An 18,422-nucleotide genomic window follows, 5' to 3' on the forward strand; every position below is an offset into this window, starting at 1 on the left:
GGCTACCACTCCAGAGTGCAGCACTCGCCTCCTCGCTCGCAAGAGCCCCAAAAAGCGTGCCCCAGCATTCGGTATCGGTAGGAAACACCTACAGTAGTATAAATTAGTCGCATGTTAAAAAATGTAAGCACCTTACTTGGTCTTGACAATGTCACAAAGTCAGGTTGGCAAACCAAAACTTAGTGGCCAACCAGTACCCAAGATGCTTTGCGTGACACCTACTGGCCACTAAGATTGCTCTTACATGACGGGGATCTTGTACACCACACACAAAACCCAAGTGACAAAAGGTTTTCTGTGTGCCTTCGTACACATTGCATTCAAACGACCATCTGGCCCCACACCAACCCTGGAACATATCTGGCCAATTTTTTTGGGCATCGAAAACACTACCGGTATTCTATATCTACCACAGACTCGTTTCAAGCGGTGGAGGTAGGGGACCACCACCATGCGCTTTGCCCCTTTGTCCTCTGTACCCTCTTAGCTTTTCTTAAGCCAAGGGTGTAGGGGTAGACTAGGAGAACATTCATATTCGTTTGGAGCCACGGTTGGGGGGTGCTTTTGCTGATTCATTGCAGAAAGTGCAAATGTCGGCCCGACTTTGGCAGGGTCACCATCCTCGGCAAACGAGAAGAGGCTGACGAGAGAAATCTGAGGCCTTCCACATTTCGTGTCATGGGCCTTCATCTGTTAGTGAACCTTCATTGGCACTTTCAATAAAAGATATCCTTCCTGCGGGAAAAAAAACGTGGATTATCGACACGCTTCATGGTTGGCAAGCTGGTCCTTTGCTTATGGGCAAGTTTTTTCTGTCCATTTTCTTCATTAAAATTCTTCAGTCGAGAGTACAGCATTGTTCGGTCGTGCATGTTCTTTCTCGTAGTCAGTGTTTTCCCCATTATGTGTAACGTCAGCCAACTGGCCCAGTTCACCCCCTCAATGGTCCTAAACCGTCGCAAGTGGGTGAACAAGTTTTAAAAGGGAAATGCAACGATATTTAATCTGAATGTTTTTCACTTTATACAAGTTTACTGGCACTAGTGGGACTCAAAATACTCGCACGCAACGGCATTGACGAAGAAACCTGTTTGTTGCGTGTAACTTCAAGAATAAAAGAGAGTTCTCTTTTAATTTCTCCTCCACAAAACACAATGATGTAGCGTGGGGATCGCAGTATCCCCCAGCGAGGGTATTTGAATGTGGCTCATAGATTTGACCTGAGCATTACGCAAGCACTCCATTTGGGCTCGTGATGATCAGTAGCTCGAGAAGCATCCGGGTAGTGGCCCGTGTCCAATTGTTGCAATGACGACAATAGCCGAACCCTAACAATGTCTGGGAGCTCAGGGAGTGTCCAGTGCTTTGCCAACCTCGGCGCGTGGCTATGATCAACATTGGCGGCATATAAATCGGCTCCAGATCACATTCTGGCTACGAGTCGAGGGGGTAAACGCTGTTAATTTTTTTTCATTCTTTCTGCGACGTGTATTGCGTGGTAGGAGAAACGAACGCGTGTTTCATAGGTCATAAACGTCGGGGATTTGTTTTAGGTGGTATCTGCACGAAGTACAGAAATTGTTGCACCGCCCCTTGAAGTTCAAACTTAAGTCGCACAAATGCAGCGGTGGCCGCTACGGGCACCCAGAGCCTGACCCACCGGTCCGTGCCAGCCTCTAGGAACGCACTGCCGAGAGTGAGTGAAGAAAGTAGCCTCCTTTATTTACAGCTTTGGAGAGCACACACAACATGACACGCAGCAGGTCTTGCACAGGGAGCCGCTCGCCTCCCCAGAGCCCTCCACAAACGACACCTCGCGAGCTGACCCGTTACCCGACACACCAGCCCGGTTGTGCGAAGCCCAACCGAGACCATGCACGATTCTCAGCAACCAGCGCAGAAGAATGGGGCAGCACGCGTCTGCGCCCCTCTGCGACTCCGTCAAACTTGGAACCACCCCAGCCGGAAGCAAATGAGGAGCTGCCAGCCACCTGAGCAAGACGCGGCAGGAGACACTCTCTAGGCTACAAAATAAGTTATCACACGGTTTTGCGTTTTGTCGTCTTCTCCAATGAGGGACAGGGAGTTTAAAAACCAAATGGCCTCGAGGAGCAGCGGTGAAGTGGGGCCCGCCGTCCCCAAGCAACGGGCCAACGAAGCCCACGTCGGCCTGCTCTCGGCCCGACGTCTCTGAGCGAGGAGTCCCAGGACGCCGATTGAAGCCAAGCGGGCAATGTAGCGACGCGTAAAATGGACCGTGAAACAATGCGATTAACGATTCACGGCTTAAAAGATAACGACCTTCCGGTATGTACAAGTCGTGAGGAAATGGGAGGACGGTAGTCGGGCGTGGCCTCTTTGTTACACCCCCCCTCCCCTCTTCACTGGGCCTCGCTGCGCGGCAAGAGGGCCGACCCCTCTATGTACACTATGTACAGGAACCGCCAAAGGGCGCGGCGTGTTACGCGACACCGAAACACAAATGAGAATGCGGGCTAACATGCGATACGGTTACGCTATGTATAGCTATGTACACGATGGGTGGGAGGGAGCACCCCGCTCTTCCCTTCGGAACGGAGCGGGACCCCCAGATGCAGAGAGGGATTCCCGACGTCGCCGATGACGGGTGACCTTGAACAACCAGGGGGATGAAAACCGGTCCCGGGGAACCGGGAAAAAAAGGGTAGAGGGTAGGGGGCTACCCAGGAACCTGCGGAAACTCCGCTGCATACATACATATCAACAGGGCCGATGCAAAGCCAGCACGATGGGCCCGGCCACGCACTAATGTACCGGGTCCGACTTGTACGGCCAAGCGATCCGGTATCGGGTCAGACCCGAGCAACCGACGCAGGCGGCTTGTCCGTACACACTCGCCACACGTAATGTCCGTCGAATCCGAGGTGAGCACGGGGTCGAGGGAGCCTCTGGGGGCTCCAATGAAGATGGGGTGTCAACTGGGTACGTCCATTGCTTATATACAAACGGTTCCACCCGGGGCGGTCCACACTCCTCCGAGGGCACCCCTCGCAAACACGGTCGTGCACCCAAGGCCACGGGGGCCAGTCACTGACGGGGCTGTGGCACGGGAGGAGGGGCCTAGCTGTGGAAGTAGCCCTGGGGGGGCCGTCCTTGCGGAGGAGTGGTTCCTCCGGCGGCACCTGGGGTGCCCCTGGGAGTTCCCGGGGGCTGCAAGGGGGAAACAGAGCCGCTGGAATACTACTCCTCCGACGCTCTAACAAATATGAAACCCAAACAACGGAAAGTAGCGGGAGAAACTGGGAAAGAGGATCGTCGCAATATTGTCTAAACTGCAAGCGCATTAGGCTGCAGAAAATTACGAGGCAGAGAAAGCCAAAAGATGCGGTGGAGAGGGCCACCCACCTGGAGGGTGCCGAGGTGGGGCACCAGGGGCGGCTGGTAGCCTGCCGCCGAAGGTGGCAGTGTGGGGGCACCGTCTGCAAGCAGAGAGCCAAGACAGGTTGAGGCGACGGGGGCACATTGTAGCACAGAGGGACAGACGCCGTGCTCTGGGACGCAATATTTTCACGTAATTCCCCTTCGGTGGTGGTGGTAGCTGCGTTCAATTTACCTACACCTCCTGCACTGGGGCAGAAAAGTGTAAGGCAGTGTCCTTACGGTCGCATCTGAATAGACATACCGCAAGTGCATTGTCCTACACTTTTCTGCACCGGTGCAGGAGGTGTAGGTAAATTGAACGTAGCTGGTGACGATCACCATCGAACAGAGGATTTCATTTTCTAGTTTGAAACCGATTGTTATTCAAAGCCATTTAAAGACATAAAACTCATTATTACTGCATAACTGCATGCCTACATAGTGTAAGAAAATTACAATCTGATTGATGATGATAACAAACCGCAGCAATCCGCAGCCCTCGATCGACCACCCGCGGGTGTTGCGTCCCGAGTGCTCACCGGCGTGGGGGTTCCTCTCCGAGTCCGAGTCGTCGTCCAGGCCGAACTCCCGCCGCAGCCGCTGGCTCAGTCGCTCCCGCCGGGGCTGGCCCCAGGGGTCGTCCTCTTCTTCACCTGCGCGCCACGAGAGGGCCTTCGTCGTTTGGCCTCCAGGCAGGGTAAACCTCCGTCACTACACATGGCTTGCACGCCACGTCGTCCCGTTAATGACCATCATTTCTACCCGTTCTTGCAGAGATAAACAAAGTTGCAAAGTGTACGCAGCCCAAGGCGCGCGATCGGCGGCTAGGCTACCATCGTGGCAACCAATACAACGTCGGTACAAGCCATGTATGCAGAGGCAACTTGGTCGGTAAAGCGTGACACTAACCTAAGCCTTTTAAATGTACCTCCCACTGTGGTCCCGTCACCCGTCTTTTCACATTCTGAAGGGGAGGAAGGTTGCAAAAACCGAGGTGCATGCACGCGTTGCTTGTAAATGATCGGCGCTTTTGTTTCTTTCTCCCAGCATGTATCGCAGATGCAATCCATAAACCTATGACCCCCGTGGGGCAGTTGTAAACACTCCCACATCTACGCACACTAGTTGCAAAGGGTGCATTCCACCCATTCACCAATCCAGAGGAGCCTACCCTTGGCAGGGGAGCAGAGGGGCGTGCCCTGGCGGTCCTGCACCGGGGGGCCCGGGGGTCCCAGGGGGCTCTTGCAGGAGGCCACGCCGGCCGCCTTGCCTGTCTCCCGCATCCGCATCCGGTACTCCGACAGGCTCACCTGGACAACCCACGTGGTCACCGCTAGCACGACCTTCCCCCTCTTACCACATCCCAAAGCGACGTTCGTCGAAACAAACAAAATACACAGTTCTTTGGCATCTAATACAGTCGAACCTCGATATAACGAACTTCAATGTAACGAAATCTTCGATTTAACGAAGTATTTTATTTTTCATAATTTCTTGCCCATAGACCCCATGTATTTTTAGTCTCTATATAACGAAGTCTAAGTCTATAACGAAGTGCCATTGCCATAGAAGGCAATAAATAAATCAACTCTAAAAAACAACTTCGCAAAAAAATTGTGGTTAAAAAAAAAAAAATTACGCGCAAACGCGAGCGCTTGATAGGTTACTTCACGGGGACAGGCCTTCCAACGTTCCTAGGCTGCCCGAGGATGCGGCGCCGGTAGCGCCGGCGAGGCATGCGGCAAAGCGGATTCCGCGAGGCTGGCCAGAAAATGCCGAGCAAAAAGTTAACACGGCATACCAGCATCACCACTGACATTCACTGATAACCATAGTCCACTCCACTGCACCGCGGGTAGCGCGGGAGCCAACTTCAGCGGGGGAGCGACGTGATGGCGCGACCGCACGGGCAGTGCCATCTAGGAGAAGACCGAAAAGACCGATTATCGTCTTGCGAGCGTGGGCGCAAGCGGCGCAAGCATCACTGTGGGCGCAAGGGTGGCAAGGGGGCAAGTAAACTGTGCGGTGAAGAGTGCTGTGTAGGTTGGAAACATTGGCACCGCCTAAACTGCCTAAACTAAACAGCTTCATTTTTTAACCGGGCGGTTCACTTACGTGCTTGCTGCCATAAGGAAACGTAAAGTTCTTTCTTTGGATGAGAAAGCAAACGTTTTGGACGCCATCCTGAAGAAACTGCCGAGATCACGAGCACTCGGGAAGTGCTCGACGCAATGGACGTACTGAGGAGGTACACGGCGTCGCATGGGCAGCAGGATGCCGTGCAAGCGCTCTGGGCGCTCGAACGCCGTATGACGCCGCTGCTACTGTCGGACAAGGCGCAAGCAAAACTCGCGGACTACTTCGCCCCTAAATAAATGTCGTTTTCGGTGAGTTTTCATACCCGTAAAATGTTTCGGAATTTTTTTTCGCATGCTAAAGCCAAATTTCGATTTAGCGAAATTTCAATGTAACGAAGTAAATTGCGAATTTTACCGACTTCGTTACATCGAGGTTCAACTGTACTTTTGCCACACGGTAAAAGTGAGAGTCCTTTCCACCTAATGACATTACGTGAGCGGTGAACCAGCTTGTGATTATTTTTAGAGCTATATGCATGAAAGATTCAGGGTACATTCATAGGACACGTATAAAAATAACTGCTAATTCACCTAAAACTGTGCCTACTAATTCTGGATTTTTTTTTTTCTTTTTTTTAGAATTTGCAAATAATAGTGGGAATGTGAAATTTGTTGTAACTATTCCTGGACAGGCATTCCAGGGCATGACAAAGCCCTTTTTATTTAATAATTTTCAAAAATATTTTAGTGCAACATTGAATGTTACCGTATTTACTCGAATCTAGGCCGATAGTTTTTCCAAAAAAATTAAATCCGAAACTCGGGGGTCGGCCTAGATACAAGGATCCGGCTCCGCCATGACCGCGGGATGCCATCTTGTCTACATCGCTTCGGGAAGATACGCTGTGTACCACGGAACGCACGGAACGTTCGTCTCTACTCGACGCTATGGCATCGACCAGTTGATGCCACTACTCCGCGGCTTTTAAGGGGAAAGTTGTCTTGGCTGCTGAACACTCGTCCAACCTGCAAGCCGAGCGTGACTTCGGCGTGGACGAAAGAAATGTGCGTCGCTGGAGAAAGCAGCGTGGTCAGCTCTTTGCATGTGCGGCAACAAGAATGGCGTTCTCAGGACCGCGGAAGGGAAGGCACCACGAGCTGGATCGCGGCCGCATGGGACGACATCCCGGCGGAACTGATAGTAAAGTCGTTCCGAAAGTGTTGCATCTCGAATGCCCTGGACGGTACGGATGACCACGCATTGTGGGAAGTGGACAGTGACAAAGATACGAGTGAGGACGACGAATGGTCAGGAAAAATGCGGACATTAAACGTGAGCATGCCGTCGGATTCGTGACCGAAATAGTGCTGTACATTGCAGATAAATTCTGTTCTGTGTTTAATTTATGGTGTTTTTCCTATACTTTTTGGTCGGCCTAGAATCGAGAATTTTTTTTTTTTCGGTCCTGTCGTTTTTGCGGGGTCGGCCTAGAATCGATGCCAGCTTAGAATCGAGTAAATACGGTATGTTCGTCATATCCTCATCCATCAAAGTTATTTTGTGCATTACAACTTTTTAAACTTAAATTAAAAATTTATAATGCACAAAATAAACGCTGGGACAAGTGCCAATGTCATTGAAAAAATCGACTTTGAGAAAATGGCAGTTAAAAGTTGCACACACATTTTCAGCTTTGACCTTGTTTCATATGGTGCAATTCTGCTTGCAATTTTCATTCTCGTGCGGCAAAAACCCCGTGGACATCGACACGCACGCACACAAGCTAGCAGCCTCCAAGTTGAACGGGAGCGGCAACTGCTTTAAGTTTGGCTCGATGTTGCGGCTTGAGTGCAATTTGGAAGCAGCCTAGACCTCGCGAGTATTTTTTAAACATATTTTTTCAATGAATTAGGTGCAAATAATTACAGAAGAGGTAGTTTATGGAATATACAACCCCAAAAAAAGCGGTTTTCGAAAATGTTTTGCGATTTTTCTGCTTTAAAGGGGCACTGACACCCCAAGGGTCATTTTTTTTTTTTTTTTATTGTCTAAAACAATGCAAATTGTAGTCATAGACACACACACAAAAAAAAAAACGCATAGCAAAAAATATTTTCTTGCGCGCCTTCTTATTTTTGGTGCCCTCCTCTCCCGCTCTTCGCTTCTTTTGATTCGTGACGTCAAGAATCATAAAATTTAGAAGCTTTGTAGGCGACATTTCTATAACATTTAATAACGGCAACCGTAAAACATGTTTCTTAAAGCAATTGAAAATGCACTTAGGCTTTTCTTTCTGAAATACAAAAAATCGGAGTTCGGTGTGATGTTGCCTTCTGGAATTGTATGCTCCCTCGGAAAATATGCCGCCTCGGCAGGCGGCACACCTCGCATGGAATAAGACCGGCTTTTCTCGGTCCGCCGGCGCCCATACATCCCGCTCCTTTCCTCCTCGCTTTGGGTCGTGGTGGCAACAGCAGGAAGTCGTGAAAGAAAGTGGACTCTCAGGACTCCGCAATATTTGACGTCAACGCACCGGCGCGTATCGCGTGGGAACTTCAAATTCGGCATTTGGAAATTGTTTTTTTGCTTAACAAATACTGAATTCCCAAGTTTCGAATTTTGAGGGTAATGTCCCGGCATCGTTTTCAATCTTCTCCGATAATAAAAAAAAAAAAGAAAAAATTATTTTCATGTGTCAGTGCCCTTTTAACTTCTTGCATCAATGTCATTCTGACCACAATCTACCTGAATCACTATGAACAATAAATAGGGCAAATGACAGACAGGAATAAGAACGCGAAGACGGGACTACCGCTAACATTAAACAGGCATTTTAATGCACTTTCAAGAGAGGAGAAGGAAGAGGTGGAAAGAGTGATTCTCCTTTCTTCCTCTTTCATCACTTTCTTCTTTTGATCACAATTTTCACTTCTTCCTTCTCTTGCCTTGCAAGTGCATTAAAACACCAGTTATGAGTTACTGCCAGTTCCGTCTTCGTCCCACATATCACAGCATTTCGATCATCAACACAAGATAGGCCTAAAGTTGCGTAAAACTACAAAGTTTCACAGTTCATTCACACCCCAAACCACGCTTTCACAAAGCCTCTTTGCAGTGTCTGTGGTAACTGCCTGATGGCGCCACCTTTGAAACTGCCTTAACAATGTCGCAATTTTAGTACGTTATTCGCAGCAAATTATTTGCATGAATTTGTTGTAGCTTCATTGTTTTTGTTCGATATACCTGTAACCCACTCCCTTTTGCAATGCACCCGTGGCCCTGGGGGCATTTGAAATAAATAAATAAACAAATAAAGATAAATATCCCTTCCATAGTATTAATTCGCACACCGCATTCTTCTTAAAAGCACCTTAGATTGCCTCGTCATCTAACCAATTGACGCTTTCCCGGGCATTTCATTCCGTTTCAATATACGCACGCCCACTTGCCCCTCTATAATGCTTGCACCTTGAGGGAGGAATAAATAAGTCAATGCTCATCCAACCAGCCAATATTTGAGTACCTTCATGACCGGCCGTGTCCCTGCGCGCAGAGAGGGTGGCATGCCCACCTTGCGCTTGAGCATGCCTCCGGACGACGCCAGGGGCCGGGAGCCGGGCGAAGAGGGCGGCAGCGCGCACAGGGACGATGAGGACGACGAGGCAGTCGAGCAGTCCGACACGTCCACCGCGTCTGTCCGCAGCCCGCTCCAAGGCGCGTCTGCGGTCGCCACCCGCGCCGCCTCGGGGGGCCTTTCCGGCACCTGGGCACGCCAGACCCGTTGCTTTGAGAGCCACTGCATGCTTAAGCTGCCAGAGCGGTGACACTCAAAAGCGCCAATAGTGATCACCATTTTCGGAGCAGAGCTGCTAGCAGCTCTGCTCCGAAAAGTTTGATTGATGTGGCTCATCTGATTTCTCCACTCGTTCGCTAAAACGCGGTAGAAGTGGGTAAAAGCCACGCAAAAGTGTGGTCGGCATAGCGGCTCGAGCATGTCTCAAGTTGCAGGTGCCTCGCTCTTCGATGCACGCGGGGGTGAGCACCGACAACTTGAAGTTCGCGCTATTCGAGAAGTGGAAGAAGCAGACGACAGGTTTGGGATGTTTCGGGCAGCGCTCCGAAACATCCCAAAGCCACTTCGGCAATTGTCAGCAAAGTTTGGCTCCGTCGGTCGCCATGGAAATTGAGCCAGCTTGGTTCTTTGCTACGGTAACACACGTGACCAATCGCGGCAAGAGGCAACGTGGAAAAGAGCGTACCGCTACTCAGGCAGCAAAAGCAGCCATATGCAGTGGCTCCAATCCCATCTTGAATCGCTCGCAGTGAGAACAACAGGACGCATCTTTCCGACGCCCAGCCTCTAGCACGCGCTCTTCCGTCGTGCTTTGGCTACGCACGCACACACTTTCGGTGAGCGAGACATTACGGTGTGGTCGAAGGTTAAAAGCTCGGAGCCTGAACAGCTCAAGCTCTTCCCCGTTGTTCTCGCCTTGTCAGTGACAGCTACGCTCGGGGTAGATACGGAATTGGACCCGTTGGCACATCAGCTACTCGAAGCTACCACAGGTCAACACAAGCCAAGCCAAGAACACCCACCGTGTTTAGGCAATTGTTCAACAAAAGTGTTTGTTTACGCGGAGGAAACAGAACAATAATGAGTGTGATCGTGTGTCGGGTCCAGCAGTCTTTTTTTCTGCCTGCACATTTTTTAGTTTCTGCTCCAGAGTGGTCTGGTGTTTGCAGGGGTGGAACTCATGAAATGTATTTGGGAGCAGCCACAGGAGCAGCTGAAACAGCTGTTTTGGAGCAGGTTGGGAGCAGGATAGGAGCAGCTCAAATCAGTTTTCATTGCACTTCAGCTTGTGTTTTAGACGAGCACGGGAACAATTTCAATTGTGCTTAGCAACACAGGTGAACATGAGCGGTTAGGAACCAAGGTAGATAGGGTAACAGTGTAACAGATGCGAAAACTTGACCTTAGTGAGAACCAAAAAGCAAGTACCACATGTTTCTGAAGATAGTGTCCTTGATATTTTCTCAGTGGCTTTCAGCTGCTCAAAATGCGAACCGCGTGACGTGCGTAAGCAACGGACGAGCAGTTGCTCGGAGGGACAGGGCAACCAATTTTGAGTTTATCCTATTGTACAACTCAATATCGAAGCAGCAGACCCCGATTAACGGAGTTATTGTATTCGAAGCGATGAGCCAGAGCAAGATTAAAGTACGCCGAGCAGATCTACTGCTCGCGTGAGAGCTGCTCGCCGACAAGGCTTCGGATCGGACAGCGTTTTAGTTCAGTCAAATCACGATTTATCTTGCAGGAATGTTCAACTGGCTGACGTCCCAAGATTCGGGCCGCAGAGCCTTAGGCAATCTGACGCTTAATGACTCGACCTCACCTCGACAGACTTGCTTAACCGCTTATGGTTGAAGAATAAGAACCCAGTCGCAGGTGATGTAGCGCTTGGAATCCGACTCCAGAGTTTTTTTGCGCGTTTCCGACTCGGGATACACAGGGAGAATAAACGGAACAAAAAACTGCAAGGCCGACCAAGCTAAACATGCTCATTGTTGCCAATTGAGGCGATAAAAACCAAAACCACGACAAAATAGAATCTTTTCGGTGCACGTTGTGCAATTTGGAGCACAATGGCGCGAGGTATTGGCTGTGGCGCCGTTTCCACAAAATGGCGCAGACAAATGCGTCTGGCGCAAAATGGTGCAAATGGCACAGCTCTTCCACCCCCGTGTTTGTGTATTGCTGCTTCTGCTTCGTGCCTTGCTTTGCTCGCGGGCTGCCGAGGAGCTCACGCTAACTGTGCCATGCTGCTGCATATCTGCAAATTCGCCAAGTGGATTGCAAACGGAAGGGCCTGAGCAGTGAGGGGGATGAGTGCAATCAAAACATAAACTGATATTTCTTCTATTTCCATTGCCTTTTCACTGCCACTATGCCCTCGAGGGCAGTAAATTTATGCGGCCTCGGTTTGCAATTTAAGGGGAAACACTGCTTCTTGAGCTTTTTTTTTTATTTATGGTCCAAATCAAATGAAATTTATAGAGCATAATCATCTTCCCATTCTGATGACAAATATGTACTTTGTTTTAAGGGGGGACATGGGTCTTTGGAGCCAAAAACTTCCTAAAACTGCATGCTTTTGAAAATGGTGATGGCTGTTGTTCTTCTGAATCTACCAGGCTTATAATTTCGTGAATGAATATTTGAGCTATAAATCAACTTATAATATCTATACGGGCTGTATGTGCTTTGAAGTTGACTCTAAAACATTGTTTTCACAAAACACAATTTTTGGACTCGTTGAAAATTTACAGGAGGGATATCTCAGCATCTAGAGCAGATAGAAATATAACCGTTCCTGAAATGTATAGCTGAATGTGTGAAGCATACTATGTTGAGAGCAGATTTTTTAATATAAGTCTAGAAAAATTTCTATTTGAATTTTTGCCATATTACTTGTTAGCCATGCATTGAGCACTGAACTTCAATGTGTGATAAAATCTCTAATAACGAGTTTATCTCAAAAGTGCTTCTAACATTGTATTCTCTGCACTTCGTAGTATCTAGCCATGTGTTATAAAGAATATTTTGTTGAGCAGTTTTTTTTCTATCGTTTTTCCAAACAAAGGCAGGCAAATTTTAATTATTTTGAATACAATGCTACCGACTGAGAAAATGACCAGATATATGAAATTCGCACAAAAAGCTGAATAAGCTTGTGCAGTTTCATTAACTTAAGTCATAAAATAAGAAAAAAAGCTCCAAGACCAGTGTTCCCCCTTAAAATAGCTTGGTTAGTATTGATAAAATTAACTATTTTATTTTAACATTTTATGGGCGAGATTCCAAAAAATTATGAAGACAAAACTCAAAAAGAAATATATCTCTGTAAACTAGAAGGTCTACAGAATCCAATAAGGTATAAATGAAGGCTCCATGACTATTTATAACATTTTTGCGGCATTTCGAAATTTTCAGTTTATAAATCAATTTTTACAATCTATGTTGGAAGTGCTGACAAAAAATACTGATGCCTAGGTTGATGCAATTAGACCCCTTATTGGATACCCCACTTATACACCTACCAAAGAAAAAAAGAATTAGGAAGATCGGTTGTGTACAGCCTGAGATACGGCTTCCGGAAAATAGCAAACTGCGCAAAAAGTTCATTTCGAGAAAACAGCAAAAAACGTCCACGGACGGATTTTTACTGCTACCCGCGGCGAACTCCACTTGGATGCGGCATCCCCGCAGATCTTGCAACATCGCTTGAGTTTTACTGCAAGTCCATACTCGCGACCGCATTTTATGAGTTCGACATCGCCGCAACAAGCTTTACACTTCGCGAGTTGAAGAAGCGAGTTCACGACGTCGAGGCTTACGACGATGAAACTCTCTGCACTCTCGGGAGCTTCTTGATCGGTGCCCGAGACGCCGGCCATCAGGGCAGCTTTCCGCGTCGTAGTGGACGTCGACGAAAGTTCTTTAGAGTTTTTCCTCGGCTTTTTTTTCTTTCTCGTCGATCTCAGAAGCGCGGAGCATCACCGTGTCGAGCCGCACTCGCTCGCTTGAAGTCACGGATGTCGACGGCGCCGTCGATGCGACATCTTCGTGTTCGGGCTCCCGCACCTCGTTGTCGACGTTCAGGCTCGCGGGAAGTTAAACTGCGCCGTGGATTAGCTTCCTCGGGCCCTTTTTTCGTTTTTTTTCCGAACTTGTGGGCCGTATGAAACTTTTTCCGTGGAGTTGTTGTGATCGGCATGATCAGAGACGCGCACGAGAATCAAACAAGATGGCGGATCGGAAACAACGAGCAGACGCTTCGTAACCCTAACGGCCAATGAGAAAGCGCCATTTGCACACGTGATCCAAAACAGCCAACCACGTGGCAAGACTAAGTTTTTTATTTGTGCTTCGTTCTCGGCGGCCAATCGCCGTGTAGCATTGTGAATGGCGGGAGAAGAAAGAGCGGGAGCGGAGCTTTCAAATGAGACCAAGATGTCCCCCTTCTATCGCGTTGTTCTCGAGCTACCGGCGGTCAAATTGTACCTTTTTTTTTGCTTTTTTCGGAGAAAGCATCTCCGTTTAGATACTTCAAATCAATACCCCGAAATAAATAGGGCGTATTTTGCGATAATATTTTGAGAAAAGATGCGAAAATATCTGTAGATATTAAAAAACATAATTTCAAAAATGTGATTTTTTTGTCATTTTTTTGTTTCAAGGAGCCGTATCTCCCCTTAATCGTAATAAAACTTTCCCTTCTTGAGGGCACCCAAATTTGTTCTCGCATTATATTCATGGTCGTGCTCTATTTGTGCAAATACGGTAGTTCCTGGGTGACGCCGGCATGCCAGCGTGTCCTCTTGCCGTAAGCAATCACGAGCAGTTCAACCGGCCTCAACACGCGCCAAGACACTCGCAGGGTGCCGGGACGGAAACGGCCACCCACCTCCTCCATCCTGTGGCTGAAGACCACCTCGGTGGCAGCTGGTGGCGGCAAAGCTGCCGTGGTGTCCAGGGGTGGCACCTGGTGGGAGGCCATCATCACCAGAGGGTCCGGCAGGGACACTGGGATCGGGGGCAGCAGCCGGGGCCCCTCCGGCACCGCCGCCTCCTCCGTCGTCGACTCATCGCAGTCCACCAGGCTCTCCTCGTCGTCCAGGGGGGTCGGGGGGTCCTCCTCTTCTTCAGGGGGGGGCCCCGGGGGGCTCTGTTCCGGGGGGACCTCCACCTGCGCGAGACACCCATTCATGGCACCGCAGGCAGACGCCGTTCATCCCTCCGTGGCGAGGATTCCCCCACCATCCAGAGGCGAAATATGGCCGCATCCTTGGACAGAGGTATGATTAATGATCCAAAGCACGAGGTTCTAGTTAGTTTTTGCCAAAAACCTAGAAGATGGGTACATTCTGATCGGAGACAAAAAAACGTTTGGTGCCGTCAAACAGGAGAGAAACTTTCGTTTTGGATGACGTAACGTCCTAATGGCCTATTGCGTCGGTAGAGAGTTAGTAAAACTGCACAACTACCCTCTTGCTAGCTGCACGAAACAAACTGCCTCACATCGACAACTGTTCACGACAGACACCGCACAACGAACCTGCTAACGGCAAAAACACCGTCTTCGTCAAAGAGGTTTCGTTTGCGACACCTTAGGCGACCGCCTCTGTTCCCCCAAACTGCCACGTAATGCACGCTACGGAGCTCTGGCACCCGGGGAACTCACCCGGTGGAAGGGGGCCGCAAAGGGGGCCGCCAGGCAGGGCGCCTGGAACGAAAGCAGGGTGGCGGCCGCCTCCCCCGTCGCCGGGGACAGGCCCCCCGTCATGGAGTCCAGGGATTCCCGGGACTCCCGCACCAGCCTCCGCTTCTTCAGGGGGGTCACCAGGTCTGCGTCAAGCCCTCCTCGCAAGGGGCCCCAGGGCTCGTCCCAGCGCGGGACGTCCCGGCAGCACCCACCTCCGGCGGGGGGAGGCGAGACCGACTGGCAGCTGTCCTCTCCGGCCGCGGGCGGGCTGCCGGGGCACGCCCCTTCCAGGCCCCCGTCCTCCGTCACCTCCTCGCTCGACTCGAACATGGCCTGCCGCAGCCACCGCTGGGGGGGGAAGGCTCCGCTCCCAAATCGTGCACATAAAGGCTCGACTTTACTTCCGACGCGGCACGGCGACGTCCCATAATGTGAGCGACACGACCGGCCATGTTTAGCCCTCACTGCGCCGGCGTGAATAGGACGTGTTCCCTTCACAATTTCTGACTGGCGTGGCCTAGTCAACGTAGCATTTTTGATGTCGACTACTGCGTGCCAGTACGCCAAACTACGAGCCTACAGATGCAAGAGTCTGCACGTTTAAGCAGCGCAAGAGCAGCTGTCGACATCAAGGACACTCTAGCCAAGAATCGCCTGCAACACTGAGGCTTCTCGAGATAGAAAAACTTGAAAATGTTCGCTTTATGAACTGGGAAGCATGCTGGTTAAAGTTGTGGAACGACAGAATGTAAAACAAAGATTAACGCAAGAACTTTTGTCAACAGCTTGCATTGTTCCATCTTTTAAGCATTTACTCTTTCTTTGTGGTTCTTCCCTTACGTGGCCTTCGCACGAGGAAGACACCCCCGGACGGAGATGCGCGCCATCAGTCGACGAGGCGTGTCTCCTCGCCTCCGACGCGGAGTGTTTGTACCGTCCAGGCATTTCCACCGTGCCTTCGTCGTCGCGACGTGAGCATCACGTGACGAAATGGCAAATTCCTCTCTCGTGCGAATACCCCATTTAGCTCGTCACTCTTGTCAGCTTCGTTCTTCGAACAATTCCGGAGCCGGCAATCTCGGTCGCAACCCACCTTTTTCGCGGAGCCGCCGGAGGTGGGTGCCGAGGTGGAGCAGCTGTTGCGCCGGAGGTGGGCAGCCGAGATGCCCACCGCCGACGGAGCGGGGTCCCGCGTGCACCGCACGTAGCAGGGTGCCTCCTCCACTGGGGTGGTGGGAGGGGGCGCCGCCCCGGGGTGGCCGGGCCCACCCTCGGCCACGTCTCCGCAGGCCTTTTCGTGCAGCCAGCCCTGCATCAAGAACTGGGCGCACGGGTGCAGAAAGTTGACTCCACAGCCTAATCGCCATCTAGAGAAGACAGACTGGGAGTCGTGGCACCTACAAGGCTGGCTCGGACATTTGCGCTTCAAAATAGGATCAACGTAGTGTTGCAACTGGTTACGTCGAGAGAACACACTGACACAAGCGGTCGATAGCCCTGGAAGACTTCCCATCAGTGAATTTGCAATATCAAATCTTTGCAGTCTATAAGAAATGGTTGCTTATAATGTTATTGGAATTACTACAGGCCCACAATGAAATAACTCACAAAAAATTAGAAAATGTATTCGCAGACGAGATGCGTTCCAGAGCTACCGATAGAAGACACCAGTGCACCAATGTGCCAATGTATTCTGTATTCCATCGTCTTAAAAACTGACGACCAGTTCGCGGTTTCCACTTTTCCCGCGCTTCCTCCTCTCCTTCCTACCCTGTCCACCGTTGCCTGTTTCCTCCTCCCCCAAGGTGAGGATCTTCTGCCTCGGAAATTGGCATTTTTGAATCGTCGTGGCAAGCGCGAAACGATGTTCTCTCGCACACCAGGAGTTACGCCATTCGAGTCGGCAGAAGCCACGTGCAGAAGCTCTACAGCCAGCCACTTTAGCCCTTAGAGACCCAGCAAGAGATCAAAGCCTGGGGACAAGAAGGAAATCGAGCTAGTGGACAAGAAGAACAAAAAGCTACTGCAAGAAGCAAGGTCCGGCTGAGACGCGTACGGAGACGATGGCTCGAAAGGGAGTAATCTGAGTCCACATCCAGAAGGACCCACTCACCCTCTTTGACTTGGGCAGGGCAAAGGCCTTCCCCGTGGGCGACGGTCCGGGCGACAGGGCGGCCCCCTGGGGGGGCGTGGCAGGCACCTCCGCAGTCACTGGCTCCTCCTCCCGGTGGCAGGGAGGGGACAACGGGCAGTGCATCGCCGAAGGGGGCGGAGCCTCGAGCGAGGCCTCGCACTCCGGCGGAGACCCCAGAAGCTCCGAGCCCCCGCTGACCGTACGGCTGCGACGCCGGGAGACCGTGCTGCGCCGCCGCTTTCTGCGAGGCCAGGAGGGGCGTTGTCCCCCAAAGGCAGGCTTTCAAATGTTGGCCCAAAGAAGGAGTCTAAAGGCCTTCCACACGCTAGCCTTTGCTTAGGACAGAGTTCTCCTGCGACGAGAGGACACTCTGCCACCATCTATGAGCTGGCCCTGCAACTGCACTTCACTAGAGCGAGGCTGTTGCGATATTTGCGAGATCAAATGTTATCTTTTATAACATTCTCAAAAGATTTTTGAGCAAAAAAAAATAGTGTGGCAAGATCCTTAGAAGTGCATTTAGACCTGCGGGTTGTTGCAGTCGTACGAAAGCCTCTCGGTTGCCAGGCGACAGACACAGTCGAAAAACAACCGGTTTCCAGAAGCTGTTTGCGGACCGATCTCTCGGCCCGGTCGCCGAGCGGCCGAGCTTATTGACCATGCGTCAGAAGTGTAGCGTTTGTTCGCGTCCGGAACTTTGTTCCGCAGAAAATGCAACCGACACGTCCGCAGTAGCTGCCATGGAGGTCTCTACGGAGGCTGCAATCAATACCGGAAAAACTATTCATTGTTTCCTTATAAACCGGAGCACCTGAAAACAGATTTTACCTAGAAGTAAATCACTCTCACCTTGGGCCTGAAAGGCAAGCTAGAGCGAGTGCATGTTGACGTAACGACCCCAATTATGCTTCCGAGCGATCCAGGCCGTTGTAGCCGAGCCTGAATCTAGTGACAGCAAACGCGACAACTGTGTGACTGCGCGACAACGAAAACGGAAACCTATGCCGAGACTGAAAAGGTGGAATCGACGACGGCTCCCGAGATTCTCTCAGAAGTGATTCGCCGACCGTGTGAACGTTGGAGGCTGCGAGACTGCTGCAAGTCGCGCGTGTCGAGGAGCGCTAAAAGGCAAGCGGTGGAGTTCTGGCGAAGAGAAAAAGCACTCACCCCTTTCTGGCCCTGTGCAGAGAGACCGCTCTGTCCTCTGTGCCGCCCTCAGGGTGGGGCTCGGGCTTGAGTTCCTCGGGCGGCGCGGCAGGCAGGGAGGAGTCGTTGGAACGTTCGTCCTCCAGCTTGTCCTGGGAGGGGAGCGGTGGCTCGTAAACGGGCGCTGTCCGGCGTCCCCCCACAATACGGCACACCCACGCGCACAGAAACAAGGACGGAGGCAGCCGACGCAGTAAACGTGTTCCATTTACGTTCTAACACACCGGAGAGACTGTCCTTCGAATACCGGTCCAGTTTAGTCCCTCGCTAGGTGTATTCAAAACAGTTTTTTCCCTCGAAACAGTACAGCTTTAAAGCCATCTCTAGACCCACGC

The 18,422-nt window shown here is 50.8% G+C and overlaps 1 protein-coding gene across 4 annotated transcripts in view; it reads right to left on the bottom strand.

Moving 5' to 3' along the window:
• Positions 1–1,701: 1,701 nt before the first annotated feature.
• LOC8034700 (inactive histone-lysine N-methyltransferase 2E) overlaps positions 1,702–18,422 on the bottom strand; it is a 38,116-nt gene continuing 21,395 nt past the window's right edge. The window contains exons 16-26 of one of the 4 annotated variants that reach the window (XM_040499693.2): positions 18,049–18,179; positions 16,861–17,122; positions 15,841–16,068; positions 14,960–15,095; positions 14,727–14,890; positions 13,950–14,231; positions 9,050–9,241; positions 4,571–4,709; positions 3,939–4,052; positions 3,385–3,458; positions 1,702–3,189 (exon numbers count right to left, since the gene is read on the bottom strand). In XM_040499693.2, the coding sequence (XP_040355627.2) occupies positions 3,100–3,189; positions 3,385–3,458; positions 3,939–4,052; positions 4,571–4,709; positions 9,050–9,241; positions 13,950–14,231; positions 14,727–14,890; positions 14,960–15,095; positions 15,841–16,068; positions 16,861–17,122; positions 18,049–18,179 (1,812 nt within the window). In that variant the 3' untranslated portion in view covers positions 1,702–3,099. Of the gene's footprint in view, positions 3,190–3,384; positions 3,459–3,938; positions 4,053–4,570; positions 4,710–9,001; positions 9,242–13,949; positions 14,232–14,726; positions 15,096–15,840; positions 16,069–16,860; positions 17,123–18,048; positions 18,180–18,422 lie in introns of all 4 variants that reach the window. The other 3 variants (XM_029977356.3, XM_029977355.4, XM_029977354.3) reach the window with 3 other exon arrangements.

The sequence above is a fragment of the Ixodes scapularis genome, unplaced genomic scaffold (assembly GCF_016920785.2).
Source record: "Ixodes scapularis isolate PalLabHiFi unplaced genomic scaffold, ASM1692078v2 PGA_scaffold8__174_contigs__length_109621045, whole genome shotgun sequence".
NCBI lineage: Eukaryota > Metazoa > Arthropoda > Arachnida > Ixodida > Ixodidae > Ixodes > Ixodes scapularis.